The following is a 27,185-nucleotide window of genomic DNA, read 5'->3' on the forward strand; positions in this document are numbered from 1 at the left end:
GAGAGAGAGAGAGAGAGAGAAAGAGAGGTACGAGAGGGGAGAGAGTGAGGGAGAGAGGGCTAGATGGAGATATGATTAGTGGGTTACCTTTTGTCTGATTGTGTTTACTGTAAGTATCACCAGAAGTTCCGTCGTGATGCTGCTGAAGAAAGCTGATTGGGGGAAAAAAAACGTTTTGAGACAGACGAGGGTTCTGGGAAACTCCGAAGGACCACGTCAGCTCAGGGCTTTGTGGGGAAGGGTGTCAGGATAGATACCTCTCCACGCTGGTATCCTCTCATCTTTGGTGACAATGGCTAAATAACAAACCCACATTATTAAATTATGTAACTCCATATACCACATAATTATCTAATCAGAGTGAAATATGCCTTTAATGGTGTGATAACTGGCTGCCCTAATGGCATGGTGGCCAGAAGCCACCCATTGCAATCCTCTCAGCCTGGGCCAGGGTGCCAAGCAGCCATTAAAGCAGCTCTTAGTGCCCTGTGACAGCAGACTGGGACTGATAGGGATCAGACATGGATACTGCTGTTGCTGCTGTTGCTGCTGCTGCTACTGCTGCTCATTAGAGACTGGTCCATTGTGCGCTGGTGTCAATATGGTCTGTGCTGCTGCTGTGTGTGTGTTTGTGTGTGTGTGTGTGTGTGTGTGTGTGTGTGTGTGTGTGTGTGTGTATTTGGGTACGGTCTGTGGCATTACTCTCTCCCTGGTAGCATTCAGCTACACCCTCACCACCCATACTGTACGTTCCCCGCCACCTTTCCGGTCTCCAAGGGGATGCTAATATCACACAAACACACACACAAAGACACGTGCAAAAATGATAATGTCCATTGATGGCGCAGAAATGTTGCTATGGCAGCGCAGTGAAAAACACAGACACACACACACAAACACACACACATACACACACACATAAAATGGCAGCGCACCACTGCAGAACAGTAAACAAACCAAGATAGACCTCCAAACTTTGAAACACAAAATCAACAAAGTTCAAACCCCAGTCAACCTAGCTGACCGTATGTGAGAGCTGACACCAAGATTCAATTCAATTCAAAGTATTGTATTCACACATCAGGAGACATCGAAGAAATCAACAGATACAACTCAAGATACAAGATGTGTGTGTAACAAATAACAGGTAAACGCTACGAATAAAACAAAACATAGAGAAACAAAAATGCCCCCAAAACATTCACTACACATAGAACAGAACATCAATTAATCATATGCAGACAGAAGTTTCTTCTTGAAAGAGGAGACAGACTAATATTTTTATGAATCCATCTGTAGCTCATTCCATATCTGTGAACCTCCGCACACTGACACTCGCAGGGGAAGGCAGATTGGAATGAGGTCACATAATCGGTAGTTTGTCCTATGTACAGTACAACTTGATACGTCATATGCGTTATGGAAAACATTGAACCCAGCCTCAGAAGACCATAACCGCAGAAATAAGGGCCCGTGGGGATACTGAACCCGGCCCCCAATAAGTTGCGTATGACTTCCTTTTGTAGAATCTGTAGTTGTCTTTAGATGACTAGGAAAGGTGTTGCACCATACAATATTGCAGTAGCTATATCTGAGCAGGAAGGAGGTCACTACTAACCTCAGTAGCTGTGGACATGACGGAGCGATATATCGGACTGTTATTGTGGCAGATACAGCTGTTCTCTGCTCTCCAGACCTTAATTAGTCTGAGCATTGTTTTGAGAGGAGGGCATGGATGACTGTGAGCACCAAGGTTGGTTTTGGGGGGAGGGAGAGAGAGAGAGAGAGAACATCGGCCCAGGGATTTGGGGCGCTGACGCAACAAAACACACAGGATTTTCCTGGTACAACACCCGGCACGCTCCATCTGCTGTAGAAACCTCCCCCAAAGCCAAGCTAAGGGGTGATACTGTAGATAGCCACAGCTCCACTCTGCTCGTCTGTGTGTGTGTGTGTGTGTGTGTGTGTGTGTGTGTGTGTGTGTGTGTGTGTGTGTGTGTGTGTGTGTGTGTGTGAGTGTGTGCGTGTGAGTGAGTGAGTGAGTGAGTGTGTGCGTGAGCATGTGCGTGCGTGCGTGTGCATATGTGTGTGTTCTCAGCACCGTCCTCAGCACTGCTAGCTAACGGATGTTTGATGATGAGGTGTGTGTGCGCGCGCGTCTATGCGCACGCTAATGCTATACGGGTGCACAGTAATGTCCTTGTAGCACCCGATAATGTAATAATTAACTGATAATGTAATAACGCCTGATAATGTAATACAAGTTTGACTTAACTCAATCGAAAATGTAATAAAACCGGATAATGTAATAACATAACCAATAATGTAATAAAATTTCCTGACTGATAATGTAATACCAATTTTCTGATAATGTAATACCTTATTACAATATTGGTCAAGTTATGACATTATCAGGTGGGTCTTTTTTTTTCAAAACTGGTAACGTAATACTTGACTGATAATGTAATAATCTAAAAAAGCGAATGAATAATACTGTAAGGGTCCTTTGTGGTATACTTTTGCGTACTTTGTGGTACTTGTGTATACTTTAGTGTGTCTTATGATACTTTGCAGTATACTTTGGGGTGCTTTGAGGTACTTTGTGGTATACTTTGGCCTACTCTGGTATATTTTGCAGTACTTTGTGGTATACTTTGGGGTACACATCAATACTTTGCAATACTCTGCAGTATACTTTAGGGTACTTTGAGGTACTTTGATATTTTGCGGTAGTTTGCAGTAAACGTTGGGGTACTTTGCAGTACTTTGTGGAATACTTTGAGGTACTTTGTGGTGTGCTTTGGAGTACTTTGCGGTCCTTAGTGGTATACTTTGGGGTACTTTTTGGAACTCTGCAGTTCTTTGCAGTATACTTTGGGTACATTCCGTTATACTTTGGGGTACTTTGTAGTACTTTGTGGTATACATTGAGGTACTTACCCATACTTTGCAGTAATGTGTGGTAATTTGTGGTACTTTGTGGTATACGGAGGTACTTTGCAGTAGCCTATGCTTTGGAGTACTTTGCGGTACTTTGTGGTATACTTTGTGCAGTACTTTGTGGTATACTTTGGGGTACACAGCCATACTTTGCAGTACTCTGCAGTATACTTTGGGGTACTTTGAGGTACTTGGATATTTTGCTGTAGTTTGCAGTAAACGTTGGGGTACTTTGCGATACTTTGCGGAATACTTTGAGGTACTTTGTGGTGTGCTTTGGAGTACTTTGTGGTACTTAGTGGTATACTTTGGGGTACTTTGTAGTACTTTGTGGTATACATTGAGGTACTTACCCATACTTTGCAGTAATGTGTGGTAATTTGTGGTACTTTGTGGTATACAGAGATACTTTGCAGTATGCTTTAGAGTACTTTGCAGTACTTTGTGGTATACTTTGGGGTCCTTTGCGGTACTACATGGTATACTTTGGGATACTTTGCTGTACACTTTGGGGTACTTTGCTGTATACTTTGGGGTACTTTGTGGTATTTTGCAGTACTTTGTGCTATTCTTTGGAGTACTTTGTGGTATACTTTGGAGTATTTTGAGGTACTTTGTGGTATACTTTAGAGTGAGGTACTTAGTGATTAGTAAGGCCCTTCAAAAAGGGGTTCAGTATTTTATCTTAGCCTATATAGTAGGAGACAGGAACTGATTTAATTCTATGAATTGAAAGCAAAGTGTATGAGGCAAATTATGTGAGGCTGCTGTTCATCAACTATAGTTAAGAGCTGCTATCCATCGACTATATTTCAGATTGCAATACCATAACTCCCCCATATCCATCCATCATCCATCCATCCATCTTCATCCGCTTATCTGGGGTCAGGTCGCGGAGGCAGCAGTTCCAGCAGGGGGCCCCAGACATCCCTTTCCCTAGCAGCATCAACCAGCTCTGCCTTGGGAATCTTTAGCCGCTCACAGGCCAGTGCGGAGATGTAGTCCCGCCACCTAGTCCTGGGTCTACCCCGTGCAGACCTGCAAACTTGTCACCCTTTGGCTACAACCACCTTTTTATGTTAACCATGGTAGTTTCAGTGAATCTAGAGGGTTTTAGTTTTGTATGTCGTCACCTTTTTCACTACTCCAGAGTTTGCAGGTCTGCCCGTGGCCTCCTCCCAGCCGGATACGCCTGGAACACCTCCCAGGAGGCATCCAAACTAGGTGCCCGAACCACCTCAACTGGCTCCTTTCAACGCAAAGGAGCAGTGGCTCTACACTGAGTCTCTCCTGGATGACTGAACTTCTCACCCAATCTCTCAGGGAGACCCCAGCCACCCTCTGGAGAAAACTCATTTCGGTCACTTGTATCCGTGAACTCGTTCTTTCGGTCATGACCCATCCTTCATGACCATAGGTGAGGGTGGGGACGAAGATAGACCAGTAGATCGAGAGCTTTGCCTTTTGGCTCAGCTCTCTTTTCATCACAACAGTGCGGTAAAGCGACTGCAGAACCGCACCAGCTGCTCCGATTCTCAAGCCAAACTCCCTCTCCATGGTTCCCTCACTCGTGAACAAGACCCCCAGATACTTGAACTCCTTCACTTGGGGTAAGGACTAATTTCCTACTCGAAGCGGACAGACCACCGGTTTCCTGCTGAGAACCATGGCCTCAGATTTAGAAGTGCTGATTCTCATCCCAGCCGCTTCACACTCAGTTGCGAACCTATCCAGAGAGTGCTGGAGGTCGCAGGCCAATGATGCCATCAGGACCACATCATCTGCAAACAGCAGCGACGCGATCCCCAGCTCACCAAACTGCAAACCCACCTCCCCACGGCTACGCCTCAATATCCTGTCCATGAAAATCTTGACTTACTGCCAAGAACATGGACACAGCTCTTGCTCTGGGTGTACAGGGATTGGATGGCTGGTGGTTCCGCGACCAGGATGAAATCCACATTGTTCCTCTTCAATCTGAGGTTCGACTATCGGCCGGACCCTCCTTTCCAGCACCTTGGAGTACACTTTCCCTGGGAGGCTGAGTAATGTGATGCCTCTGTAATTGGCACACACCCTCTGGTCCCCTTTTTTGAATATTGGGACCACCACCCCAGTCTGCCACTCCTTTGGCACTGACCCAGACTTCCACGCAATGTTAAAGAGGCGTGTCAACGAAGACAGCCCCTCAACACCCAGTGCCTTCAGCATTTCTGGACGGATCTCATCAGTCCCTGGGGCTTTGCCACTGTCATTACGTCAGTGACCTCCTCCAGGGAAATTGACGATGACCCCCCATCATATTGCGGCTCTGCCTCAATCGTAGAGGGTGGATTAGTTGGGTTCAGGAGTTCCTCAAATTGCTCCTTCCAACGCTCAATAATCTCCTCAGTTGAGGTCAGCAGTGTCCCATCCTTGCTGTATACAGCTTGGATGGTCCCCCACTTTCCCTTCCTGAGGTGTCTGATGGTCTTCCAGAAACACCTTGGTGCCAACAGAAAGTCCTTCTCCATGGTTCCTCCGAACTGCTCCCACACCCGATGCTTTGCCTTGGTCACGGCCGAAGCTGCAGCCCTCCGGGCCAGTCGATACCCTGCAACTGCTTTTAGGGTCCTCCTGGCTAACATATCCCGGACGGCCTCCTCCTTCAGTCGGACGGCTTCCCTGACCCCCCCGTGTCCACCACGGTGTCTGGGGGTTACCGCCCCTTGAAGTACCTATGGCCCTCAGGCCACAGCTCCCAGCCGCAGCTTCAGCAATGGAGGCTTTGAACACCGACCACTCATGTTCGATGTCCCCAACCTCCACAGGGATGCCTGAGAAGCTCCGCCGGAGGTGGCAATTGAAATCTCTCTGGACAGGCTCTTCCTCCAGATGTTCCCAGTTAAGCCTCACTACACACTTGGGTTTTCCAGGTCTGTCCAGAGGCTTCCTCTGCCATCGAAACCAGCTCACCACCAGATGGTGATCAGTGGACAGCTCTGCCCCTCTCTTCACCTGAGTGTCCAAAACACATGGCCTCAGATCAGATGATACAATAACAAAAACAATCATCGACCTTCGGCCTAAGGTTTTCTGATGCCTGGTGTTCTTGTGGGTATCCTTGTGTTCAAACATGGTGTTTGTTATGGACAAACCGTGACTAGCACAGAAGTCCAACAACAAAACACCACTCGGGTTCAGATCGTGGTGGCCATGCCTCCCAATCACACCCCTTCAAGTTTCTCCATCATTGCCCATGTGTGCATTGAAGTCCGCCAATAGGACAGTGGAGTCCCCTGCAGGAGTCCCAAATAGGACTCCACTTAGGGTCTGCAGGAAGGCCGAGTACTCCGAACTGCTGTTCGGTGCATAAGCACAAACCACAGTCAGAGTCCCCCCCCCCACAGTCCTAAGGCGCACGGAGGCGACCCTCTCGTCCACTGGGGTGAACTCCAGCACAGAGGCGCTTAGCTGGGGGCTAGCTAGTATAGCCACACCTGCCTTACGCTCCATACCATAAGCAACTCCGGAGAAGTACAACCCCTATCCAGGAGTTTGGTTCCGGTGCCGGTGCTGTGCGTGGAGGTTAGCCCCACCAGGTGTAATTGGTATCGCTCCACCTCCCTCCCGGGCCTGGTTCCAGACGGGGGCCCCGGGCTTCCTCCGGGCTGGGTATCTCTTCAGTGTTCTTCCATCAGGGCTTTTTGCTGGTCAAGGACTGTGGGGCGCAACTCCTCACAGCCCTACTCTGGCCGTTTTGGGCTTAAAACCCTCATCCGCCCTTGCTCCACACCTCCAGATGGTATACGGTGCGGAGCCAAGCACAAGCAGCACCTGTGGTTTTTGTTCGGAGTGACCTTCTCCTAGATGGGTTGCCTACTATGGCTGTGAGCCACATCTGCCCATGCTATTTGCCCATAGCTGGGACAGTGGTTGGCAGGAGCCAGTGCGTGTCCACACACCGAGATCCCCTACAGTTTAGCCTGGGACCGCGAGTTACACATTTACCATGTGTGGCCGCGGGGAGGCAGTGTAGGAGTCTTGGCGGTGGAGTGGCTTTGTACTGGCAGAAGACTTACGCACTCGGCTCCTCTTTTCACCCTCCATAAGGAGGGCTATCTGGCGGCGGTAGCTGAAAGCAGAGTGGCAAGCAGAAGCGGCATGCAGCATGCACTAACTACAAGCACTACTACCACAGATCTACTGCACTACACATCACACAACCCTGCACAGTAATGCCCACACAACTCCCCCATACTCATCTCCAAATGCAGGATGGAGATTGGAGATTAAACCCTTCCTGCACAGGTGGATCCTGGATCACCTCAGGTGGTGAGAGTGGGCAGCCACACCTCATCTTCTCACACCCTAAACACTGGAGAAAGTCACCCTCTCACCCTCAACACTGGGCTGTTTCATATCCTCTGTAAAAACACAACTGTATAGTTACTGTACCTACAATTCTAGCTCAATTATCAATTCACTGATGACACAGCTGCGGTAGGCCTGATCTCCAACAATAATGAGAAGGCCTTCGTGGAGGGGGTGGAGTGCCAAATTAAATGTTGTCAGGGCAACAACCTCCACCTGAACGTCAGTAAGATAATGGAGATGCTAGTGGACTACAGCAGGAAGCAGGAAGATGAAAGTGATTCTAGTGGACTAGCAGGAAGCAGGAGCGGTCAATTGCCTGAACAGCAGTGGGACCCCTGTGGAGACAGTGTATTTACAAGTACAGTATGTTGATGTACAGATCACCAAGGACCAGACATGGACAACAAACATCCCCGTATATACATGATTCAGAGGGCGTCTGACTGAGAACATCAACACTACCAACATGCTATGGAAGCAGCACCATGCAGGACAAGTCACTGTAGAGAGTGTTGGAGATCAGGCCTACCGCAGCTGTCATCAGTGAATTGATAATTGAGCTGGAATAGTAGGTAACTATGCAGTCGTGTTTGTACAGAGGATATGAAACAGCCCAGTGTTGAGGGTGAGAGGGTGACTTTCTCCAGTGTTGAGGGTGAGAGGTTGACTGTCTCCAGTGTTGAGACAGTTGCTGAGTTTGGAGATGAGTATCGGGGGAGTTATGGTATTGCAATCTGAAATATAGTCAATGGATAGCAGCTCTTAACTATAGTTTATGAACAGCAGCCTCACATAATTTGCCTCATACATTTTGCTTTCAATTCATATAGTTAAAACTATGTCTTAAATTAAATCCTGTCTCCTACTATATAGGCTAAGATAAAATACTGAACCCCTTTTTGAAGGGCCCTACTAATCACTAATTCACAAGTATCTCAAAGTACTCCAAAGCACACCACAAAGTACCTCAAAGTATTCCGCAAAGTACTGCAAAGTACCCCAACGTTTACTGCAAACTACCGCAAAATATCAAAGTACGTCAAAGTACCCCAAAGTATACTGCAGAGTACTGCAAAGTATTGCTGTGTACCCCAAAGTATACCACAAAGTACTGCAAATTATACCACAGAGTACCCCAAAGTATATCACAAAAGTACCTCAAAGCACCCAAAGGTATACTGCAAAGTATCATAAGACACATATATGTATACCACAAGTACCACAAAGTACGCCAAAGTATACCACAAAGTACCCTAACAGCAGTATTCATTCGCTTTTTTAGATTATTATATTATCAGTCAAGTATTACGTTACCAGTTTTGAAAAAAAAAGACCCACCTGATAATGTAATAACTTGACCAATAATGTTATAAGGTATTACATTATCAGAAAAATGGTATTACATTATCAGTCAGGACATTTTATTACATTATTGGTTAAGTTATTAAATTATCAGGTTTTATTACATTTTCGATTGAGTTAAGTCAAACCTTTATTACATTATCAGGCGTTATTACATTATCAGTTAATTATTACATTATCGGGTGCTACAGTCCTCAGCGCTGCTAAAACGCCGTGCGGCTCTATGGCGGCCCGTCGACCGTCTCACTGACGTGTCTGCAGACCAGGACCGCTTGCTGCCATGCTGTTATTGAGTTAACGGCCCATAAGCTGATTTGGGCAAATAGGTTCAACAGCTCAGATGACCTAACGGAGACAGTTTGACGGACGGCGAAGGCAGATGCTGGAACGTGATTGGACAGCAGTGAGGCGCTGTTGCGTGGTGATCGGGGGTGGGAGACAGAGTGTTTGAGCTGCTAGCGTTAAGGTTAGTCAGTGTCTGAGCATTTAGGGTTAGGGAGTGTTAGGTTAGGTTTAAGGTTCGTTTGAGAGCTGGTTGACACCGGAGATGATCAGTCTGGATGTGAATGACGTCAAAGCCTCTTATCCTGCACTGGACACTGTTATACCAGGACATGATCCAGAAGATGCAGTGACATTTTAATAGCGTTCTGTTCCCTTAGATAGATAGGAACCCTGGACTTTCTGTCTGTCAGTCTAGACTCTCTGTCTGATGAATGAACCTAGATGATGAGAGGGTGGACAGACTGGATGGACAGATTAGTAATAATTGAGTTTCTTGATGAAACACACTTATATGACATATGCATCTCTCTCTCTCTCTCTCTCTCTCTCTCTCTCTCTCTCTCTCTCTCTCTCCCTCTCTCTCAGTGTGTGTCCGTAGGTTCCGGTGCTGTGAGGTGAACACCACGGAGGGTCTGGGCCAGGCCTGGTGGAGGCTGAGGAAGACCTGCTACCAGATCGTGGAGCACAGCTGGTTCGAGTCCTTCATCATCTTCATGATCCTGCTGAGCAGCGGAGCTCTGGTGAGTTTGGCCAAAGGCATGCTGGGAAGGGGTCTGGGTGGTAGCAGAAAGAGCTGGTCAGGCTCAGGGGGTTAAGTCCCATGGTGAGGGCATAATGGAAGTGTGTGTGTGTGTGTGTGTGTGTGTGTGTGTGTGTGTGTGTGTGTGTGTGTGTGTCCCAACCCTTCCTCTTCCTCCTCCCCCCCCTCCTCTTGAGTTTGCAGCTGATAGTAATCAGTTCAGTGATTGGTCAAGCCTTCTCGTTGCTAATGCTAATTATGCCGCGTTCCAGATAGGATTTTGAGCTCGTAAATTACGACTTCAAGTCACGACTCACGACTTCATCGCGTTCCAGGCAAACTGTCTGAATGCGTGGCATTCTGGATAAATGTAAACAAGCCGATATGGTGAAAGCTTGAGATTTGGCACATTGTCAGAGCTGGCAAGCTAAACATTGTATGCCTAATTTCGCTATGCTAAGAAATCGTACGTTACATTTTATTTATTGACATCATCGACTTTTCGCCGTTTGCATGGTCACGTTCAGGTTTACCTTAATGTTAGCTAGCTAGCGCTAGCTATCTCTTGCCAACATATTTGGGCATCATTACATATACATAGCAGGTTGTAGTGCATAATCGTTTGTATTATTTTGATTACAACGTACACATTTATTTTACGTTGCCCTAAAGTTATCTTTGTCGCCATACCCATTGGGGCTGCCATCTTGCTTAGAGGGCTGTGTGACGTCAGAGAGCGCAACTGGGAGTACATCGATCTGTAAGAGTTCACGGGTGGGAAGTTACGGGTTTGACTGCCATTCCAGAGCATTTTCACGTGTAGAAGGTCGGAAAAACTCGAGTTACGGGTTGCCTGGAACGCGCCATTAGCCGCGGATTGGTGGAAATGCCTGGAAGGTGAGGAGGTGATGTGGGCTGGCTGCCCCATCACATGGCCCAAATTCATGACACATACACACACACACACAACCTCTCTGTCTCCATCCCATCCGTACTGTGTTTCCGGCGAGGTATTGTTCCGTGTGTGTGTGTGTGTGGCCTGAATGTAGGCCGTGTGATGTGATGGGGAAGCTCACAGAAGTGAAGTTAAGGAGTTGTGACAGGAGGAGCTGGAGAGGAACGACTCTGGTTCTCCTTCTCTGTGTCTATCTCTGTCTCTCCCTCCATATGTCTCTCTCCTTGTCTCTCTCTTTGTCTCTCTCTTTCTGTCTCTCTCAAATTCAAATTCGAATAAGCTTTATTGGCATGACAGGTGAAAAAAAACCTGTTGCCAAAGGAGCACTGAAAATTATCACCATACAATAATATACAAATGTCAACAATACAATCAAAACCATCTAACAACAATCTCTCTCTCTCTTTCTCTCTCTCTCTCTCTCTCTCTGTCTGTCTGAGGAGGGCCCACTCACACACTTGAAGTCAGAGCTAATCAGATGTTCATGTATTTATATCCATGTGTTTTGCCCCGTCTCAGTTGTTAAGACATTTTTTTCACAGAGAGGCACTCAGAGACAGGCCCCAGCAGGCTTAATCACTGTAGTCAATATGTTTGTTGCAGTTTGTTTACTGTTTATTTCTGGATAGTTATAGTTTGTTGCTGTTAATCATTGTTGATGTTAATCATGGGCAGTTTATTGTACTTTATTATGAATACAGGTCCCCAGTTTTGTGTTTGCCCAACAGTAGTAGCAGAGTGAATCCTAGCAAATATCAAAATAAGTCAAAAGCATTCAGCTTTAGGATTAGAACAATGCTTCTGACTTACGCATTCTCAATGCAATGCACCCAAGCTGCTGTTCAACAACATGAGAATGATCCTGAAGAAAATCCTTCATAATCATCCTTCACAATCACCCTTCATAATCATCCTCTCCTCTCCCTCTCTCTCATCACTTTCTCTCTCCTCACTCCTCTCTCTCTCTCTCTTTCTCTGTCTGTCTCCACATCCCATTCCCCTCTCTCCCTTCTCTTACTCTATCCCCTCTCTCTCTCCCTCTCCCCCTCTCTCTCTCAGGCGTTTGAGGACATCTACATCGAGCAGAGGAAGGTGATCAAGGTGATCCTGGAGTTCGCTGACAAGATCTTCACCTACATCTTCATCCTGGAAATGCTCCTCAAGTGGATCGCGTACGGATTCAAGAAGTACTTCACCAACTACTGGTGCTGGCTCGACTTCCTCATCGTCGACGTAAGTGTCCACCAATCACGCCCTCTCTGACTGTTGCACACTAACGATCGGGAGAAGATGATGATGTCGTTGATGATATTGCTGGTTTCTGTCCTCTTCCACAGATGATTAGACTGTTTCTTTCTGACCCTATGCTTAATCTGGCTGTGTGGATAATAGGATAATATTCCTAGAAAATGTTATTGGTTGTATAAGGTCATACTGTCAGTGCTGAGTGAGAGTATGGTTTGAAAACTGTCTGTAACTGTAGAAGTCACTCCGCGCAGGTCTGCGACACCGGTCTGACCGCAGTGCGCTCAGGTGTGGTCCTCGGGTGCATCCGGGTGAAAATGAGACACGGACGTTGCAGAATGTTGCGCCGACCTATCCACCCCCCACCCCCCCCCACCCCCCAAAAAAGCAGCCGTCCAATCAGGAAAGAGCTGCACCGCCCTTGCAGACCTGGGTGGAGACCTCACCTGTTTACCTGATGTTTTTAGACTCTCTGTCCCCAGGGAGGGAGGGAGGGGGGGAGGAAACGGGAGAGAGAGAGACGGAGAAGGGAGACAACGGTAGAGAGACGAAGAGAGGGAGACAACGGTAGAGAGACGGAGAGAGGGAGACAACGGTAGAGAGACGGAGAGAGGGAGACAATGGTAGAGAGACGGAGAGAGGGAGACAACGGTAGAGAGACGGAGAGAGGGAGACAGAGATGGGTAGAGAGAGACAGGGAGGGGGGGGGGACTGAGAGAGCCCATATCAGCTGTTTTGTACCTCTCATCTCTGTTGGTCTGTGGCAGAATGTCTTTCGGTGGACAATGAACCAATTACTGCTTGCAGTGTGCACACAGACACAAGACGCAAGTATACAGGGATGGGGGGATGGAGGGGGGGGCGGGGTAGAGAGATATAGAGAGGGTGAGAAAGAGAAAGACAAATAGAGAGAGACAAATGAAGGCTAAATCCAGACAGATGTAAACAGCGGTTTCTCCCACTTCCCTCTCCTGGGATACTGCTGACTCAATACAGACATTATTGTCCAGTCAGTTCATATTTCAAAAAATATTGTTTTTCTCAGCCTTCCACCTGGTAGCATATTCCAGATAAATGACCACACAATGTGGGTGTGGCCTGTCTCTATTATCTCAGAACTAGAGACACAGACTGGAGTCCCGGAACAGGACATTTACATCCAATAGGTAGCAGGTATGTAGAGCTGATGTAGCCAATGGGTGTGGAGGTGCCAAGTGAAGAGCATGTCACATGGGCATCACAGAGACATCACTAACAGTGTTCTAGTTCCGTCTCCATGGTCACACTGGCTCCAGTGAGTCTTTCCTGGGCTCCCGGCGAAGTGTCTTAATGTGTCCTGAAATAGGGTTAGAAGTGTCTTAATGTGTCCTGCAATCCTCTGTGATAGGTCAGTTGGTCAGCCGGAGCCTAGAGTACCTGAGAACCTGACCAGCAGTTTCTCTCTCCCTCTCCCTCTCTCTCTCTCTCAACCTTTCACCCCCCTTCTCTCTCTGTCTCTACCTTTCAACCCCCCCCTTTTCTCTCACTCTCTCAACCTTTCAACCTTCCTCTTTCTCTCGCCTAACCTCTCTCATTTCACTCTCCGTCCCTCCCTCTCTTTCTCTCTCAACCTCTCTCTCTACTCTCTCTCTCAACCTTTCGACCTGTATTCTCTTTCTCTCAATCTCTCTCTCTCCCCCTCCTCCTCTCAAACAATATCAAGTATTTTTATCAAGACCTTTATTTATTTGCTTGCCCCCCTTGGAGGGAGAGAAGAAAGAGAGAGAGAGAGAGAGAGAGAGAGAGAGAGAGAGGGAGACTGTAATCATGGCTCTAGATCTTTTATAAATCAGACACTTATCTGATGTTCATACAGTATTCGATGTCTACAGAACTATCTGGAATAAACAATAGGATGGGAGTTAGTCAAGCCAGTGTTTGTGGAGACATGATTCTCTGTGGTGCACAGAAAAACAGTGTCTGATTTCACTGGATTGACTATTTCATTCCCCTAAATTAAGTATAATTCGATTCACTAAGTGTAATATGATTCAGCCAAGGAACACAGCTGTTTGGTTCACTGACTGATACACTGTAATTCGATGATTCAATGAATAAAGACTAATTTGGTTTCCTGAGTCGTTTGCTGTTAATGTGATTCCGCCAGATCTCGATGCTGGGCCTGGTGGCCCAGGCGATCAGTTACGACCAGATCGGCGCCATGCGCGTCCTCCGGACCTTGCGGGCGCTGCGGCCGCTCAGAGCCGTGGCCCGATTCGCCGGCATCAGGGTAAGCCCCGCCCACCTGACCCGGGCCGGAGCGCCAGAGCCGTCTGCCTAGGGTCCGCCGTCGTAGGCCGCCAACGCCGCTGCTGCTTCTGGGGTTGCTGCTGCTGGCTGTGGGCCTCGCGTCTCCCGCTCTCATACACAGCTACACAGGGCAAACAACTTCAACTTAAGTTAAACAACTTAAGCTAATGTCGGTCCTTTCCCCAGGTCACTTCCAGCCTCTGGATTCTATTTTGTGTTTTTGTTTGGAAAATCACGTTTTGACGGACGTTGAATGGTGGACAGAGAGCCGCATTGACTAATCTGTTTTTCTTTCAGCACAGTGGCTATATCATGTACAGGATGAGACCTCTCCTGCAAATACTGAAGTTTGAACAGCTTCTGACAACTTTCTCTCTTTGTCCGTGCAGGTTTATTTGGTCAGACTGGTTGCTAACACGTCTGGCCATATCTTTCTTTCTCTCTCTCTCTCTCTCTCTTATTCTCTCTCTTTCTGTGTCTTTTTCTCTCTACAGGTCTCCCTGGTTAGCCTGGTATCTGTTAGCTTGGTAGCTAACTCTCTTGGCCATTCTCTCTCTCTCCCTCTGTTTGTCTCTACCTACAGGTATCCCTAGTTAGCCTGGTTGCTAACACGCTAGGCTACTCAGAGTTCTCTGCCATCAAATCTCTGCGAACCCTCAGGGCACTCAGGCCACTAAGAGCCCTGTCCAGATTTGAAGGCATGCGGGTAAGAGTCTCTCCTTCCCTTCCCTCCCTCCTTGCTCCTATTCCCTCCCTCGTCTCCACCTCACTGACTTCCATCTCATCCTAAAACTCTCAAAATATGTATTTCACCATCTTGTGTCTCCTCCCTCACAGTGATCAGACCTCCTCTATAACCCCACATCTAGTTGGTTCCTGTGTAGTTTCTGGTCTGACCTCCTCTGGCAGTATTACCTCCTGTCATTGCATGTCAACGCGCTGTCTCTGCACCATCCAGAACCCTACTGTAACATCACCTCCCATTCCTCCTTCTCCAGCTGCCTCTCACTCTCAGGACTGATACTCTAGTATGCTTGGAAGGACAGAGTGCATGTCCCCGATGACAGACATGTCATGCGGCAGTGTTCATAAAGTATAAGCTGCAGTAGCCACACGGTGAACTGCTTCCTAACTTCCCACCCCATCCAGGCTGCGTAGATCTCACTGCAAGTAGTTTGTCAGTATTACTCTAGTATAATATAGTACCATTACTATAACTGCAGTATTATACTGTATTATTAGTACCGCTGCAGTAACCTGTATTTTCTGCTGTTTGAGTCTGCATTAGCTTGCCCTGCATGTGTTGGTGAAGCATGATGCATGCTCTGGTTTCTAGATTCATGTTCTGATATCATGTGTCCATCCATACCCTTTCACTCACTCACCAAACTTTCCCATGCTTCCAACAGGCAGATTACGCAATAACCCTGGTCTCCTTCCTAATACTCTTCCCAAATAACATTTCAGTGCAAATAGTCCACTGAAAGGGCGTTTTAATCCTAGATTATTATACCCAATCTGAGCCAAGGGAACCAGACCTGGATGTCTTGCAGTTCACTATAAAAATGTTTAGCTGCAGATGTAGCTTCCTTTCATCAGAGTGAGTGTGTTGACAGGTGTGTGTTGCTGGACTAGAGCTGCTGTTAGCCTAGCTCTGATCTCTTAGCCTAGCTCTGGTCTCTTAGCCTAGCTCTGGTCTCTTAGCCTAGCTCCGATCTCTTAGCCTAGCTCCGATCTCTTAGCCTAGCTCTGGTCTCTTAGCCTAGCCCTGATCTCTTAGCCTAGCCCTGATCTCTTAGTACTTAGTACTTTTACTAATACACAGCAAGGGGGCATCAGCTCTCTCAGTGCCATTACAGAGACATAGCCAGGCTACTAGCAGCTACAACTCCAGTATCTCTAGCTGGTAGCTGAACTATACCTGGACGGTAGCTGGACTATAGCTGGACTGTACCTGGACTGTAGCTGGACTAGCTGGGCTGTAGCTGGACTGTAGCTGGACTATAGCTGGATTAGCTGGATGGTAGCTGGACTATAGCTGGACTGTAGCTGGACTAGCTGGGCTGTAGCTGGACTGTAGCTGGACTATAGCTGGATTAGCTGGATGGTAGCTGGACTATAGCTGGACTGTAGCTGGACTAGCTGGGCTATACTGTAGCTGGACTGTAGCTGGACTAGCTGGGCTATACTGTAGCTATACTGTAGCTGGACTGTAGCTGGACTAGCTGGACTAGCTTGGCTAGCTCAAAGATGTGGAGGGCTAGACCTGTCCACTGGGTCGTCCATCGCCCTAGCATAGGTAAAACCTCATGAGAAGCTACAGCGGTCATATCAAGTCGTGAAGCATTAGTGAATATAAACCTCCTAATCCCATTGGTCAGATTACCCTGCATGAGTGATAGATGTTAGATTATCACATTAAAATGTGGGCGGATACATGTGTGGTGTTAGGGATGGTACCTCATGTGTGCTTTGCGTGTGTGTGTGTGTGTGTGTGTGTGTGTGTGTGTGTGTGTGTGTGTGTGTGCGCATGTGCACACGTGTGTGTGTGTGTTTGTGTGTGTGTGTAAATGTGTGTGTGTGTGCGTGTGTGTGTGTGTGTGTGTATGTGCATGCGTGTGTGTGTGTGTGTGCCCTTCCCTAGGTGGTGGTGAACGCCCTGATCGGAGCCATCCCCTCGATCATGAACGTCCTCCTGGTGTGCCTGATCTTCTGGCTGATCTTCAGCATCATGGGGGTTAACCTGTTCGCCGGCAAGTACGGCCGCTGTGTCAACCGGACCGGCTACATCCACAACGCCTCCTTCGTCAACAACAAGACCGAATGTCTGGCGCTCAACGACACCCAGTTCTACTGGACCAAGGTCAAGGTCAACTTCGACAATGTGGGAGCGGGCTACCTCGCCCTGCTACAAGTGGTGAGCCCGGAAGCCCCGATGGACTTCTTTTGTTTTTTTTCTTCCTCCTCCTCACGCAGTTTGAGTCTTAATTTCGTCCCACGCCGGCGTCGGGGTGGCGTTCCTCCCCCTGTGCCCACATCGCCATCCGGAGAGCTCCTGAATCAATCACGCCGTGGCTCCGGGGTCTATTTTTAGCGGCGGAGGACGGAGGCTATTAGCGAGGGATGTTGTTGGGCTCAGCGAGAGTGCAAGCACTTCACTCTTACTTCTAACTTAGTTGGCGCTGTAGCCTAGCAACAATTCGCTTACAGTAGCTCTGCCCTCCTCTCCATCACCTTGGTGTGACGGACACCCTGCTAACCCCCCCCCCCCCCCCATCTGAACGGCAGTACCTTCTAGAATAGCCCGGGCACAGTTAGTCATTCACTAAAGCCCATAATAACCCGTAACCAAGGTGATAAGGCCTACCGCCGTGATTTCTCCGTGAAAGCAGCTACTTGTTTTGAAGTAGCAACCCTGCTCTCCACCGCTCTGTTGCTCTGCCACCTTTCATTGCTTTCTCTCTCTCTCTCTCTTTCTCTCTCTCTGTGTAAATCCTCCAGAGACAGGAAGTCCATGTAAGGCTGTTCCGCTGTCATTCATAAAACCCTGCTGTAACATGGCTCAGAGAGACATTGTTCTCATTCACCCACTGAAGGGCTGTTATGTCCCCTACTGTACCTCTCGTCCATTCACTGACAGAACAGATTATGTTCAGAGAATACGTGTTATCTTATGAATGTTGTCTTCTGAATAAGTGAATGAGGGGCTGATGTCAGATTCTTACTCCAGTCTCTGTCCTTTCTTTCAAGGCTACATTTAAGGGTTGGATGGAGATCATGTATGCAGCTGTGGACTCTCGCTCTGTAAGTAGAGACTAATATGAGATGTGCAATGACAGCAACAGAATCATAAACTTCAAACATGTTCTGAGTTTGCTGATGTGTGTGTGTGTCCAGGTGGAGGAGCAACCTATCAAGGAGATCAACCTCTACATGTACCTCTACTTTGTCATCTTCATCATCTTCGGCTCCTTCTTCACTCTCAACCTCTTCATTGGTGTCATCATCGACAACTTCAACCAGCAGAAGAGAAAGATGAGTACCTTACACAAGCCCCAGCCATATTCACTGCTGCTGTTGTCATGTTATCCTGTTGTCATGTCATCCTGTTGTCATGTCATCCTGTTGTCATGTTATCATGTTATCCTGTTATCATAAAAAGAGAAATATACTGTACATACTAAGCACAGTTAACATTTGATTGACCGTTGAGTAGGGTTGGGTTGCAAAATTCTGAGAATATTCGAAGTTGGGAATTTTCCATGGGAATAAATGGGAATTTACTGTATGGGAATAAACAGGAATAAACTGGAAATGTAGGGGTTATTTATACCATCTATATTTACCTTGTCATATACAGACATAAATATAAAATTTGTCGTAAGCAGACACGCAGGCAAACCTTTCTAATACAAATTTCAAATATGCCATTTTTGACAATGTATTTGTGAGTAGAACTATAATGGATTCTACAGCCCTGCTGCAGTGTGCAGGTATGAGGAATTAGCTGTGGATCAGATGGAAGAATGCACTGCACATGTGATGGATGAATGCACAGTGCAGAGTTGAAATTCAACTGAATTTGCATTAAATCAGGTTGTTTTGACCAAGATCACGCTGCAAAATCTAGAATAACATTTTATGTTTTTGTTTTATGTTTTTTTTCCAAACTAGGCTACATTTAAATTACCTGTTATAGGGGTCCATGGTGGTGTAGCGGTCTAATGAATCGCGTTCTGGTGTAGCTGCCCACTGGGGACCGGCAGTCTCATCGTGTATGACCGGATCCCAGAGGGAGCGGCCTATTGGGCCGCCATTCCCCGAGGGTGGTTAGTTTAATCTCGTCTCACCACAGCAACCCTGTCTGGTGCCAGAATTATGGTCGTGAGCTAAGTGTTGCTGAGAGAGTTGTCTCTCCCCTTCGCATCATTGACCGGCCGGGTTGTGCAATGAATCCTTAACAGTTAGTAGGGGGTAATTGGACACTAGGTCAGGGTCGATTGGCTACCAAATTGGGTGAGAATGGGATAAAATCCTAAAATACATTCATAAAATAAAATAAAAGGTTGTTGGGGAAAAAAAGCTGTTATAAAAAGGTTCAACACGTCCTAAATTCCCATGAAATTTTCCGCCCCTTTGCAGCCGTACCGTTGAGGTTGTCAACTTCTTGTGTAATCCTTCTTCTCTAAAGTTTTACAGACAAACTGGTCAGTTTGTTTTATAAGTCCTCATTCACTTGTTAAAGGACAATGCGCGTTTTTGACAACCTGGACCTTATTTACGACATATTATAAAATGTTTGACTCACCGAGATCACTTTAGTGTAGTTCGGAGGCCTGTAGAAGAAATTTAAAATCCAGCGCGAGCCAGTATATCCATGTAATGGCGGTGGTGGGGGCACTGAGAATGCAGTTTCTAAAAATCTATTTTCTGCCGCGAAACGGTTGTTTTCATCAATCTGTCTTGATGAATTGCTAGTTGTGCTTACATAGAGAGCATAGGCCTGTTGTGGTATTTCACATGCCTCTGTAATATGATCTTTAGAAACGTCTTTAGACACGAAATAGCTTCCTCACTTGCTCCAGCACGCATGCGCACAGCGTGCTGGAGCAACGATTGCGCGCTGTGCGAATGCGTGCTGGAGCAAGTGAGGAAGCTATTTCGTTTCGAAAGACGTTTCTAAAGATCATGGCATATGAAAACCACAACAGTTATGCTCTATGTAAGCACAACTAGCGATTCATCAAGACAGATTGATGAAAACATCGTTTCGCGGCAGAAAATAGATTTTTAGAAACTGCATTCTCAGTGCCCCCACCACCGCCATTGCATGGATATACTGGCTCGCGCTGGATTTTAAATGTCTTCTACAGGCCTCCGAACTACACCAAAGTGATCTCGGTGAGTCAAACGTCTTATAATATGTCGTAAATAAGGTCCAGGTTGTCAAAAACGAGCTTGTCCTTTAAGTCATTCCTACCAGTGAACTAAACAGCAAGGTGTGTGTGTTTTTGTGTCTACTTAGGAGGTCAGGACATCTTCATGACGGAGGAACAGAAGAAATACTACAATGCCATGAAGAAACTGGGCTCAAAGAAGCCTCAGAAACCCATACCCAGACCTCTGGTAGGAATTATGGGCTCAAATCCCGCTAACAGCTCAGACAGAATTAACTCATCAGTTTCGTGCTCAGCATGTACTCTGCTTTACAGAAACCACTAAAACATCATGTCACTCCTTTTCCCGACCCCCCACCCACCCACCTCCTCCTCCTCCTCCTCCTCCTCCTCCTCCTCCTCCTCCCAGAATGCCGTGCAGGGCTTCTTCTTTGACCTGGTGGCGAAGCAGGCGTTCGACATCATCATCATGGTGCTGATCCTGCTGAACATGATCACCATGATGGTGGAGACGGACGAGCAGTCGGCCAGGATGGAGTACGTCCTCAACAACATCAACCTGGGCTTCATCGTGGTGTTCTCCTGCGAGTGCCTCATGAAGATCATGGCGCTGCGCTGCTACTTCTTCACCGTCGGCTGGAACATCTTCGACTTTGTGGTGGTCATCCTCTCCGTCGTGGGTAAGCCGTTTGAGCTCCCGACGCTTCTTAAAGAGCACGTCTAGACGGCGGACGGCGGGCCTTGAGGCTGATGCGTTCCAGATCCGTTCCAGATCCGACGCCCGCGATCTGACTTCGCATGAGTCAATAGCTCAAAATGAGAAGGGAAGGATTTATTCTCGGCTGCACATTCACTCGCTCGCCCGTTCTGACAGTCAGTGGTGATCATCCCCAACAGATCCCGACATGGTACACCCATGTGATCACAACGAGACATTGGTTCTAAGGCCGACAGGTCTGGTCAAGGCTATCCAAGACACCAGCCAATAGCCACACGTCATTTAGAGGGTCATTTAGAGGGTTAGTTTGAGCTATACATCTGTATAATGACAACAACAACAAACCTCCCAACAAACGCCATTTAGTTCACATCCATAAACCACACCAGGAGAGCCTGTCTCAGACTGCTAACTAATAGCTTCTATCGCCACTGTGTGTTTTAGCCATCACCTTTGGCACCAGAAGTATGTGTTGATCCGCGTTGTGTGTTGATCTGTAGCGTGTCCGTCATATTGTTAGCATGTAATGTTCCAGTCCCTGACACAGGACGATCCTGGGGCACGCTGGTCTGAGATAACAGCCTCTGGCCGTCTCTCCTCTCTTACAGTGTGTGTGTGCGTGTGTGTGTGCATGCATGTATATGTGTGCATGTGTGTGCGCGTGCATGTATATATGTGTGTGTATGTGTGTGTGTGTGTATGTATATATGTGTGTGCGCGTGCATGTTTATGTATATGTGTGTGTATGTATATCTGTGTGTGTGCGTGCATGTGTGTGTGCATGCGCGTGCATGTATATGTGTGTGTATGTATATATGTGTGTGCGTGCATGTGTGTGTGTGTGTGTGTGCGTGTGCGGTATGTGTGAGTGCGAACAAGGCTGTGTGGGGGAAGGTGAAGGTAACCACAGCAATCAGGGCTGTCCCTGGTCAGTCCCTGGGGGAGAATCGGACGTGATTGAGGTGTTACATCAGCTGGCTGGGGGGTGGGGGGGATGATTGACGGGAGGGAGTGGAGGAGATGGGGGACAGGGGAGGGGGTACTGTACTGTACAGTGTGAGAGAGATAGCAGCTGAGAAGGACAGGAGGAGAGGGGGAGGGGGCATGAGAAGGCCATATGGAAGGGAGTGGAAGGGCTAGGAGTTGAGGCAGGAGGAGGAGAGGAAGGGGCTAGAGGGGTAGGAGGAGGAAAGGAAGGGATTGGAGGGGTAGGAGGAGGGAGGGGTAGAATGATGGGGGGTGATGAATGGTTCTTCCGAGTGACCACGCCCGCCCCCTCTCCCCGCTCCATCTCTCGGGTGGGGGCGTTGGGGTGAGGGTTCACCTGGGGGTGAAGTGGGAGTGGGTTGTGGGTGACGTGAGGGTGAGGTGAGGTGAGCTACCGTTAGACCACGAGGACATCCCAGGCGTGATGAAACACAGCGGCCATGCCCAGTACGACACAGACAGATCTGTGAACGCCTGTGTTGTCTACGGTCTCGGTTTCTCATCTCTGTCTCTCTTTCCTTCCCTCTCATCTCTCTCTCTCTCTCTCTCTCTATTTAATGCTTGTTCTTTCTCTCTGTCCCTCCATCTCGCTATCTTTTTCTCTCCCTCCTTCTCTCAGGCATCGTGCTGGCTGACATCATTGAGAAGTACTTTGTCTCGCCCACGCTGTTCAGAGTGATCCGATTGGCCCGTATCGGCCGGGTCCTACGTCTGATCCGCGGTGCCAAGGGCATCAGGACGCTCCTCTTTGCCCTGATGATGTCGCTCCCCGCCCTGTTCAACATCGGGCTGCTCCTCTTCCTGGTCATGTTCATCTACGCCATCTTTGGCATGGCCAACTTCGCCTACGTGAAGAAGCAGGCCGGCATCGACGACATGTTCAACTTCGAGACGTTCGGCAACAGCATGATCTGCCTGTTCCAGATCACCACGTCGGCCGGCTGGGACAACCTCCTCTCCCCCATCCTCAACAACTCGCCCCAGGAGTGCAACCCCAACATCCCCCACACGGGAACCAACGCCAGGGGCAACTGCGGCAACCCGTCGGTGGGGATCACCTTCTTCGTCACCTACATCATCATCTCCTTCCTCATCGTGGTCAACATGTACATCGCCATCATCCTGGAGAACTTCAGCGTGGCCACCGAGGAGAGCACGGAACCGCTCAGCGAGGACGACTTTGAGATGTTCTACGAGGTGAGTCAAAGTCTCAAAAGTCTGATATAGTATTTGGTCCGATAACGGCATTTGATCTGATAATGGCATGATGTACAGTAGCTACACGGCACGTAGAAAGGCGGTCTCCGATAACGACGTTGCGCGGATGTGACGCTAGTTCCGGAACGTCCCGAGCGGCTTGCGAACACCGAGACGGGTCGGATCTTTTCGAAATCCAGTTTCAGTGAAGAGGCGTTCCGACCTGTAGGCAGTTCGACGGCGTGCGTCGTCCACGTTACTGAAACCCCTCTCTCCCACCCTCTTGACGTTCCTTCTTCCAGGTGTGGGAGAAGTTCGACTCCGAGGCCACCCAGTTCATCGAGTACGCCAAGCTGTCGGACTTCGCCGACACCCTCTCGGAGCCGCTGCGCATCGCCAAGCCCAACAAGATCAAGCTGATCTCCATGGACCTGCCCATGGTCAGCGGCGACAAGATCCACTGCCTGGACATCCTCTTCGCCTTCACCAAGCGCGTCCTGGGGGAGTCCGGCGAGATGGACGCCCTCAAGCAGCAGATGGAGGAGAAGTTCATGATGGCCAACCCCTCCAAGATCTCCTACGAGCCGATCACCACCACCCTGAGGAGGAAGCAGGAGGACGTCTCGGCCGCCGTGATCCAGCGCTGCTACCGACGCCACCTGGTCCGCCGCCAGTTGAGGCAAGCGTCCATACTGTACAGGCAGATCCACACCGTCGCGCGCTCGCCAAGCCCGGGGCGGGGGGGAGGAGGCAGCGAGGAGGAGGAGGGGGAGGAGGAGGAGGGAGGAGAGGACGGGAGAGGGGTGGCGGAGAAGGAGGGGCTTATCGTCACCATGATCATGGAGAACTACGGAGGGGGAGGGGTGGGGGGAGGAGAAGGAGGAGGAGGAGGAGGAGGAGGGCGGGGGGGGCAGACGGAGCATTCAGAAACGTTGTCCTCTACCTCCTCCCCGCCCTCCTACGACAGCGTGACGCGCGGCACCAGCGAGCTGTTCCACGTCCTCGTGCTGGGCGGCGGTCACAGTGACGCCAGCGAACGCTTCCCCTCCGACCCCCATGACCCAAGCAACCACAGAAACGAGCCGGACCCCGACCCTGACCCCGACCCTGACCCCGACCCCGACACAGACTGCGAGACTCCGCTGTAGCGCAGAAACACAGAGGACATGCCTCCTGCTCCTCCTCCTGTTTATGTTGTTGTTGTTGTTGACAGAATGTACTGTAGCCCAGAGGACCTGGTTCTGTCTGGGGGGAGGAGGAGGGGGGGTGATGTGGAAGAGAGAGAGATACCACAGCCTCCTCACAGGAAGTGGATTGTGACTGTCTCTTTAATCTGTGGAGAGGCTCTAGGAGAAACATACATTACCTATGACCTTCAACCCCCCCACCTCTGACCTGGCCCAGGTCAGCTCTGCCCGTGGGTGACCTCTACGACCTCTACAAAGGTCACAGAGGTCAGGAGAACCGCATGGCCGATGTAGCAATCGTCTGATAGGCTGAAGGACCTGATCACAGTTGATCAGTAATACAGATTATCTCCAGAGTATGCCAGATTGTGTTAGCAGGGAAGTTGTGTGAGCCGCTATGGTCAACCGTAGTGATTCAGTAAAGGTCTACGGTCAACAGGACCACGTTCTGGCTGTCTGACCAGAGAGAAACCAGACGGTGACAAAGGGATACTCATTTTTCGTAGTAAAAGTATAACTTTGTTGATGTTACCAGTCTTTATAGCAGTACAATGATGATGACGATGATGACTATTTTTTATATTTTTTAGAGTATAAGTGAAACCATGGTCTCTTCGGAAGGGGAGAGTTTGAACCATGATTAAACCATGATTAAACCATTATTAAACCATGATTAAAGGGATCTTGACCAAACTACCCAGACAGAGAGAGAGCAGGAACATAGAGCTCCGAACACACAAATACACATCATTGTTAAAATCTCTGCTGTTCCATTTGTTTGGCAGTTTTGCACGTTTACACACAGTACACTAACAACGTTTCTATCTGCCCCGAGCTCATCAGTCAGAATATCAGCCCTGACCACCTGGTCCTGGCTAGTGCAGTAACATGACCAGTATGAGACAATCAGCCCAACATTCCCATGATTGGACAGATCTCTGTTTCTCTCTCTCTCTGTATACTCTAAAAACAAAAGGTCTGGTATATAGAATCCTTTGAAACAATTAGTAGAACATTTTCAAAAAGGTTCCATATACAGTAGAACCCTTTTCAGGGCAGAGAAGAACCATTTTGGGTTCCAAACAGCACCTTACGCAGCTGAAAAGGTCAGACGGTTCTTCTATTGTTCCACATGGTTCTATATAGCGCCTCTTCTTTGATTGTAGAGCTTCTGTTAGGTTCTGCTGGCCTGCCTGGCTCTGTGTGTGTCTGACCTCTGACCTTCAGAGGCCAGGGGTGACCCTCGGTGGGCCAGACCGTCAGTCCACTACTGGAGTCTTGCTTGGTTATCAGTAAGTATTGTTTTGGCATGTTCTGACTGCATCACAATAGATGTCACATTCAAGGCAGGATAAACAAGTCCTCATTCTCTATTTTGCACAAAAAAACTGTGTTTTTAGCAATAATTTGCTACTTTTTAAGTGAGTTCTTTTAAGAAGATGAAGTGTCAAAGTTTTGTAGAGTACAGCGACCGGCCTCTGGTGAGGCTCTCTCTCAGACCCCAGGACTTGAACTAGAAATCTACTGGTGACTTTGCTAGAACTCTACTGGCACCTCTGCCCTCTATTCCTACAGACTCTATCAACAATAGATACCAATAATACAGACACTGCAGAACTTACTGTTTAACTTCAGGTTGGGTTTGCAGGTGTGACGAAGGGCTGATTTCAGTAGCAATAGACCCAGTGTGTGCCTGCTAGGACCATGTGCACCTACATACCTGGATACATACGTACCTAAACTCACCTGGACACCTGCCTCTATACCTTCAGAGGTGGCACAGTACCTGTATACCTATAAACCTGGATATATACATACCTGTTCTCACCTGGATGCCTGTATACATACAGTATCTAGTGCTCATATATACAGTTCTTATACAGTAGCTATACACCTGTACATGTAAATGTATGTACCAAGTGTATACCTGTACAGCTAAGTGTATGTACTGTGTGTATACTTGTACAGGTATAGTACCTACATACCCTTGTCATGTCATGCAGCTGGTGTGGTCCACCACCCCCACCCCCATCCCCACTGCTACCCCGAAAGGCAGGAAGGGTAACGGTGTGTCCAGCTATACAACGGTTTAGGGTTTGGCCGGCAAGTGTCTTCGTGAGGCAGAGAGGTGTCTGCATGAGCCAAACAGACGTGTCGTACCAGACAGGAGACATGCCGCATCGCCGGGAGAGACTCTGGCTTTTCTGTGGGGACATTTTATACCGAAACCGTCAAGATGGCGGAGGTTTAGGGGGGGGGGGATGTTGCCCTCTCCACCTCTCGTTCATAAAACATACAGTACCGTTCTCTATAAACAAGAGCTGCTTTAGACTGACAGAAGAAGAAGAAAAAAATATATCAAAGAAATGCACAGGAACTGTTTCTTCATTGTTGATAATTATGATTATTATTCTAAACTGTGTGAGAAATGCAATACAACAGTAATATCTACAGTAAATCAGTCGATGATATAATAATATGATGATTATATATTTTTTGTCGTCAGGATATTTGTTTTCTCAGAGCATTTCTCACTGCTCACCCACAATGCTGTGCCTCCGTGAACCCACGCTGGTGTAGAGAACCTGTACTAGAAAAATACTTTTTAGTACTTTCAGTTGAAATACTTTTTAGTACTTTGCAAATACATGTCTGTGTATATAAAACTGTAATAAATGAAGCGAGACTAAAGTATGTCTGCCTGGTTCTTTCACTTCAGAGGACTGATGTATTGTACTGTAATGTGTTGGAATACAGTGGGTACAGTATGTGTGTGTGTGTGTGTGTGTGTGTGTGTATGACTGTGTTGCCTGTGTGTATAGTGTGTTTACAGTGTGTGTGTGTGCGTGCGTGTGCATGTGTGCGTGTGTGTGTGCATGTGTGTGTCCGTATGGGTGCATATGCGTGTGCGTGTGTGTGCGTGTGCGTGCATATGCGTGTGTGTGTGTGTGTGTTTGTGTAGCGTGTGTAGTGTGAGCAGAGCAGAGCAGAAGATTTGATCATTGTTGACACCTGGAGCCCAGGAAGA

The 27,185-nt window shown here is 48.1% G+C and overlaps 1 protein-coding gene across 1 annotated transcript in view; it reads left to right on the top strand.

Moving 5' to 3' along the window:
• Positions 1 to 24,462, top strand: part of scn5lab (sodium channel, voltage gated, type V-like, alpha b) — a gene marked incomplete at both ends in the record, with an annotated part of 94,392 nt that extends 69,930 nt beyond the window's left edge. The window contains 12 exons of the mRNA XM_084453940.1: positions 9,529 to 9,683; positions 11,697 to 11,870; positions 14,755 to 14,877; positions 16,816 to 17,088; positions 17,922 to 17,975; positions 18,069 to 18,210; positions 20,197 to 20,297; positions 20,478 to 20,748; positions 22,393 to 22,970; positions 23,273 to 23,683; positions 23,879 to 24,114; positions 24,375 to 24,462. Of these exons, the coding sequence (XP_084310066.1) occupies positions 9,529 to 9,683; positions 11,697 to 11,870; positions 14,755 to 14,877; positions 16,816 to 17,088; positions 17,922 to 17,975; positions 18,069 to 18,210; positions 20,197 to 20,297; positions 20,478 to 20,748; positions 22,393 to 22,970; positions 23,273 to 23,683; positions 23,879 to 24,114; positions 24,375 to 24,462 (2,606 nt within the window). The remainder of the gene's footprint in view (positions 1 to 9,528; positions 9,684 to 11,696; positions 11,871 to 14,754; positions 14,878 to 16,815; positions 17,089 to 17,921; positions 17,976 to 18,068; positions 18,211 to 20,196; positions 20,298 to 20,477; positions 20,749 to 22,392; positions 22,971 to 23,272; positions 23,684 to 23,878; positions 24,115 to 24,374) is intronic.
• Between the last annotated feature and the right edge of the window lie 2,723 nt (positions 24,463 to 27,185).

This window comes from Borostomias antarcticus (genome assembly GCF_949987555.1).
Source record: "Borostomias antarcticus genome assembly, chromosome: 2".
NCBI classification, from domain to species: Eukaryota; Metazoa; Chordata; class Actinopteri; order Stomiiformes; family Stomiidae; genus Borostomias; species Borostomias antarcticus.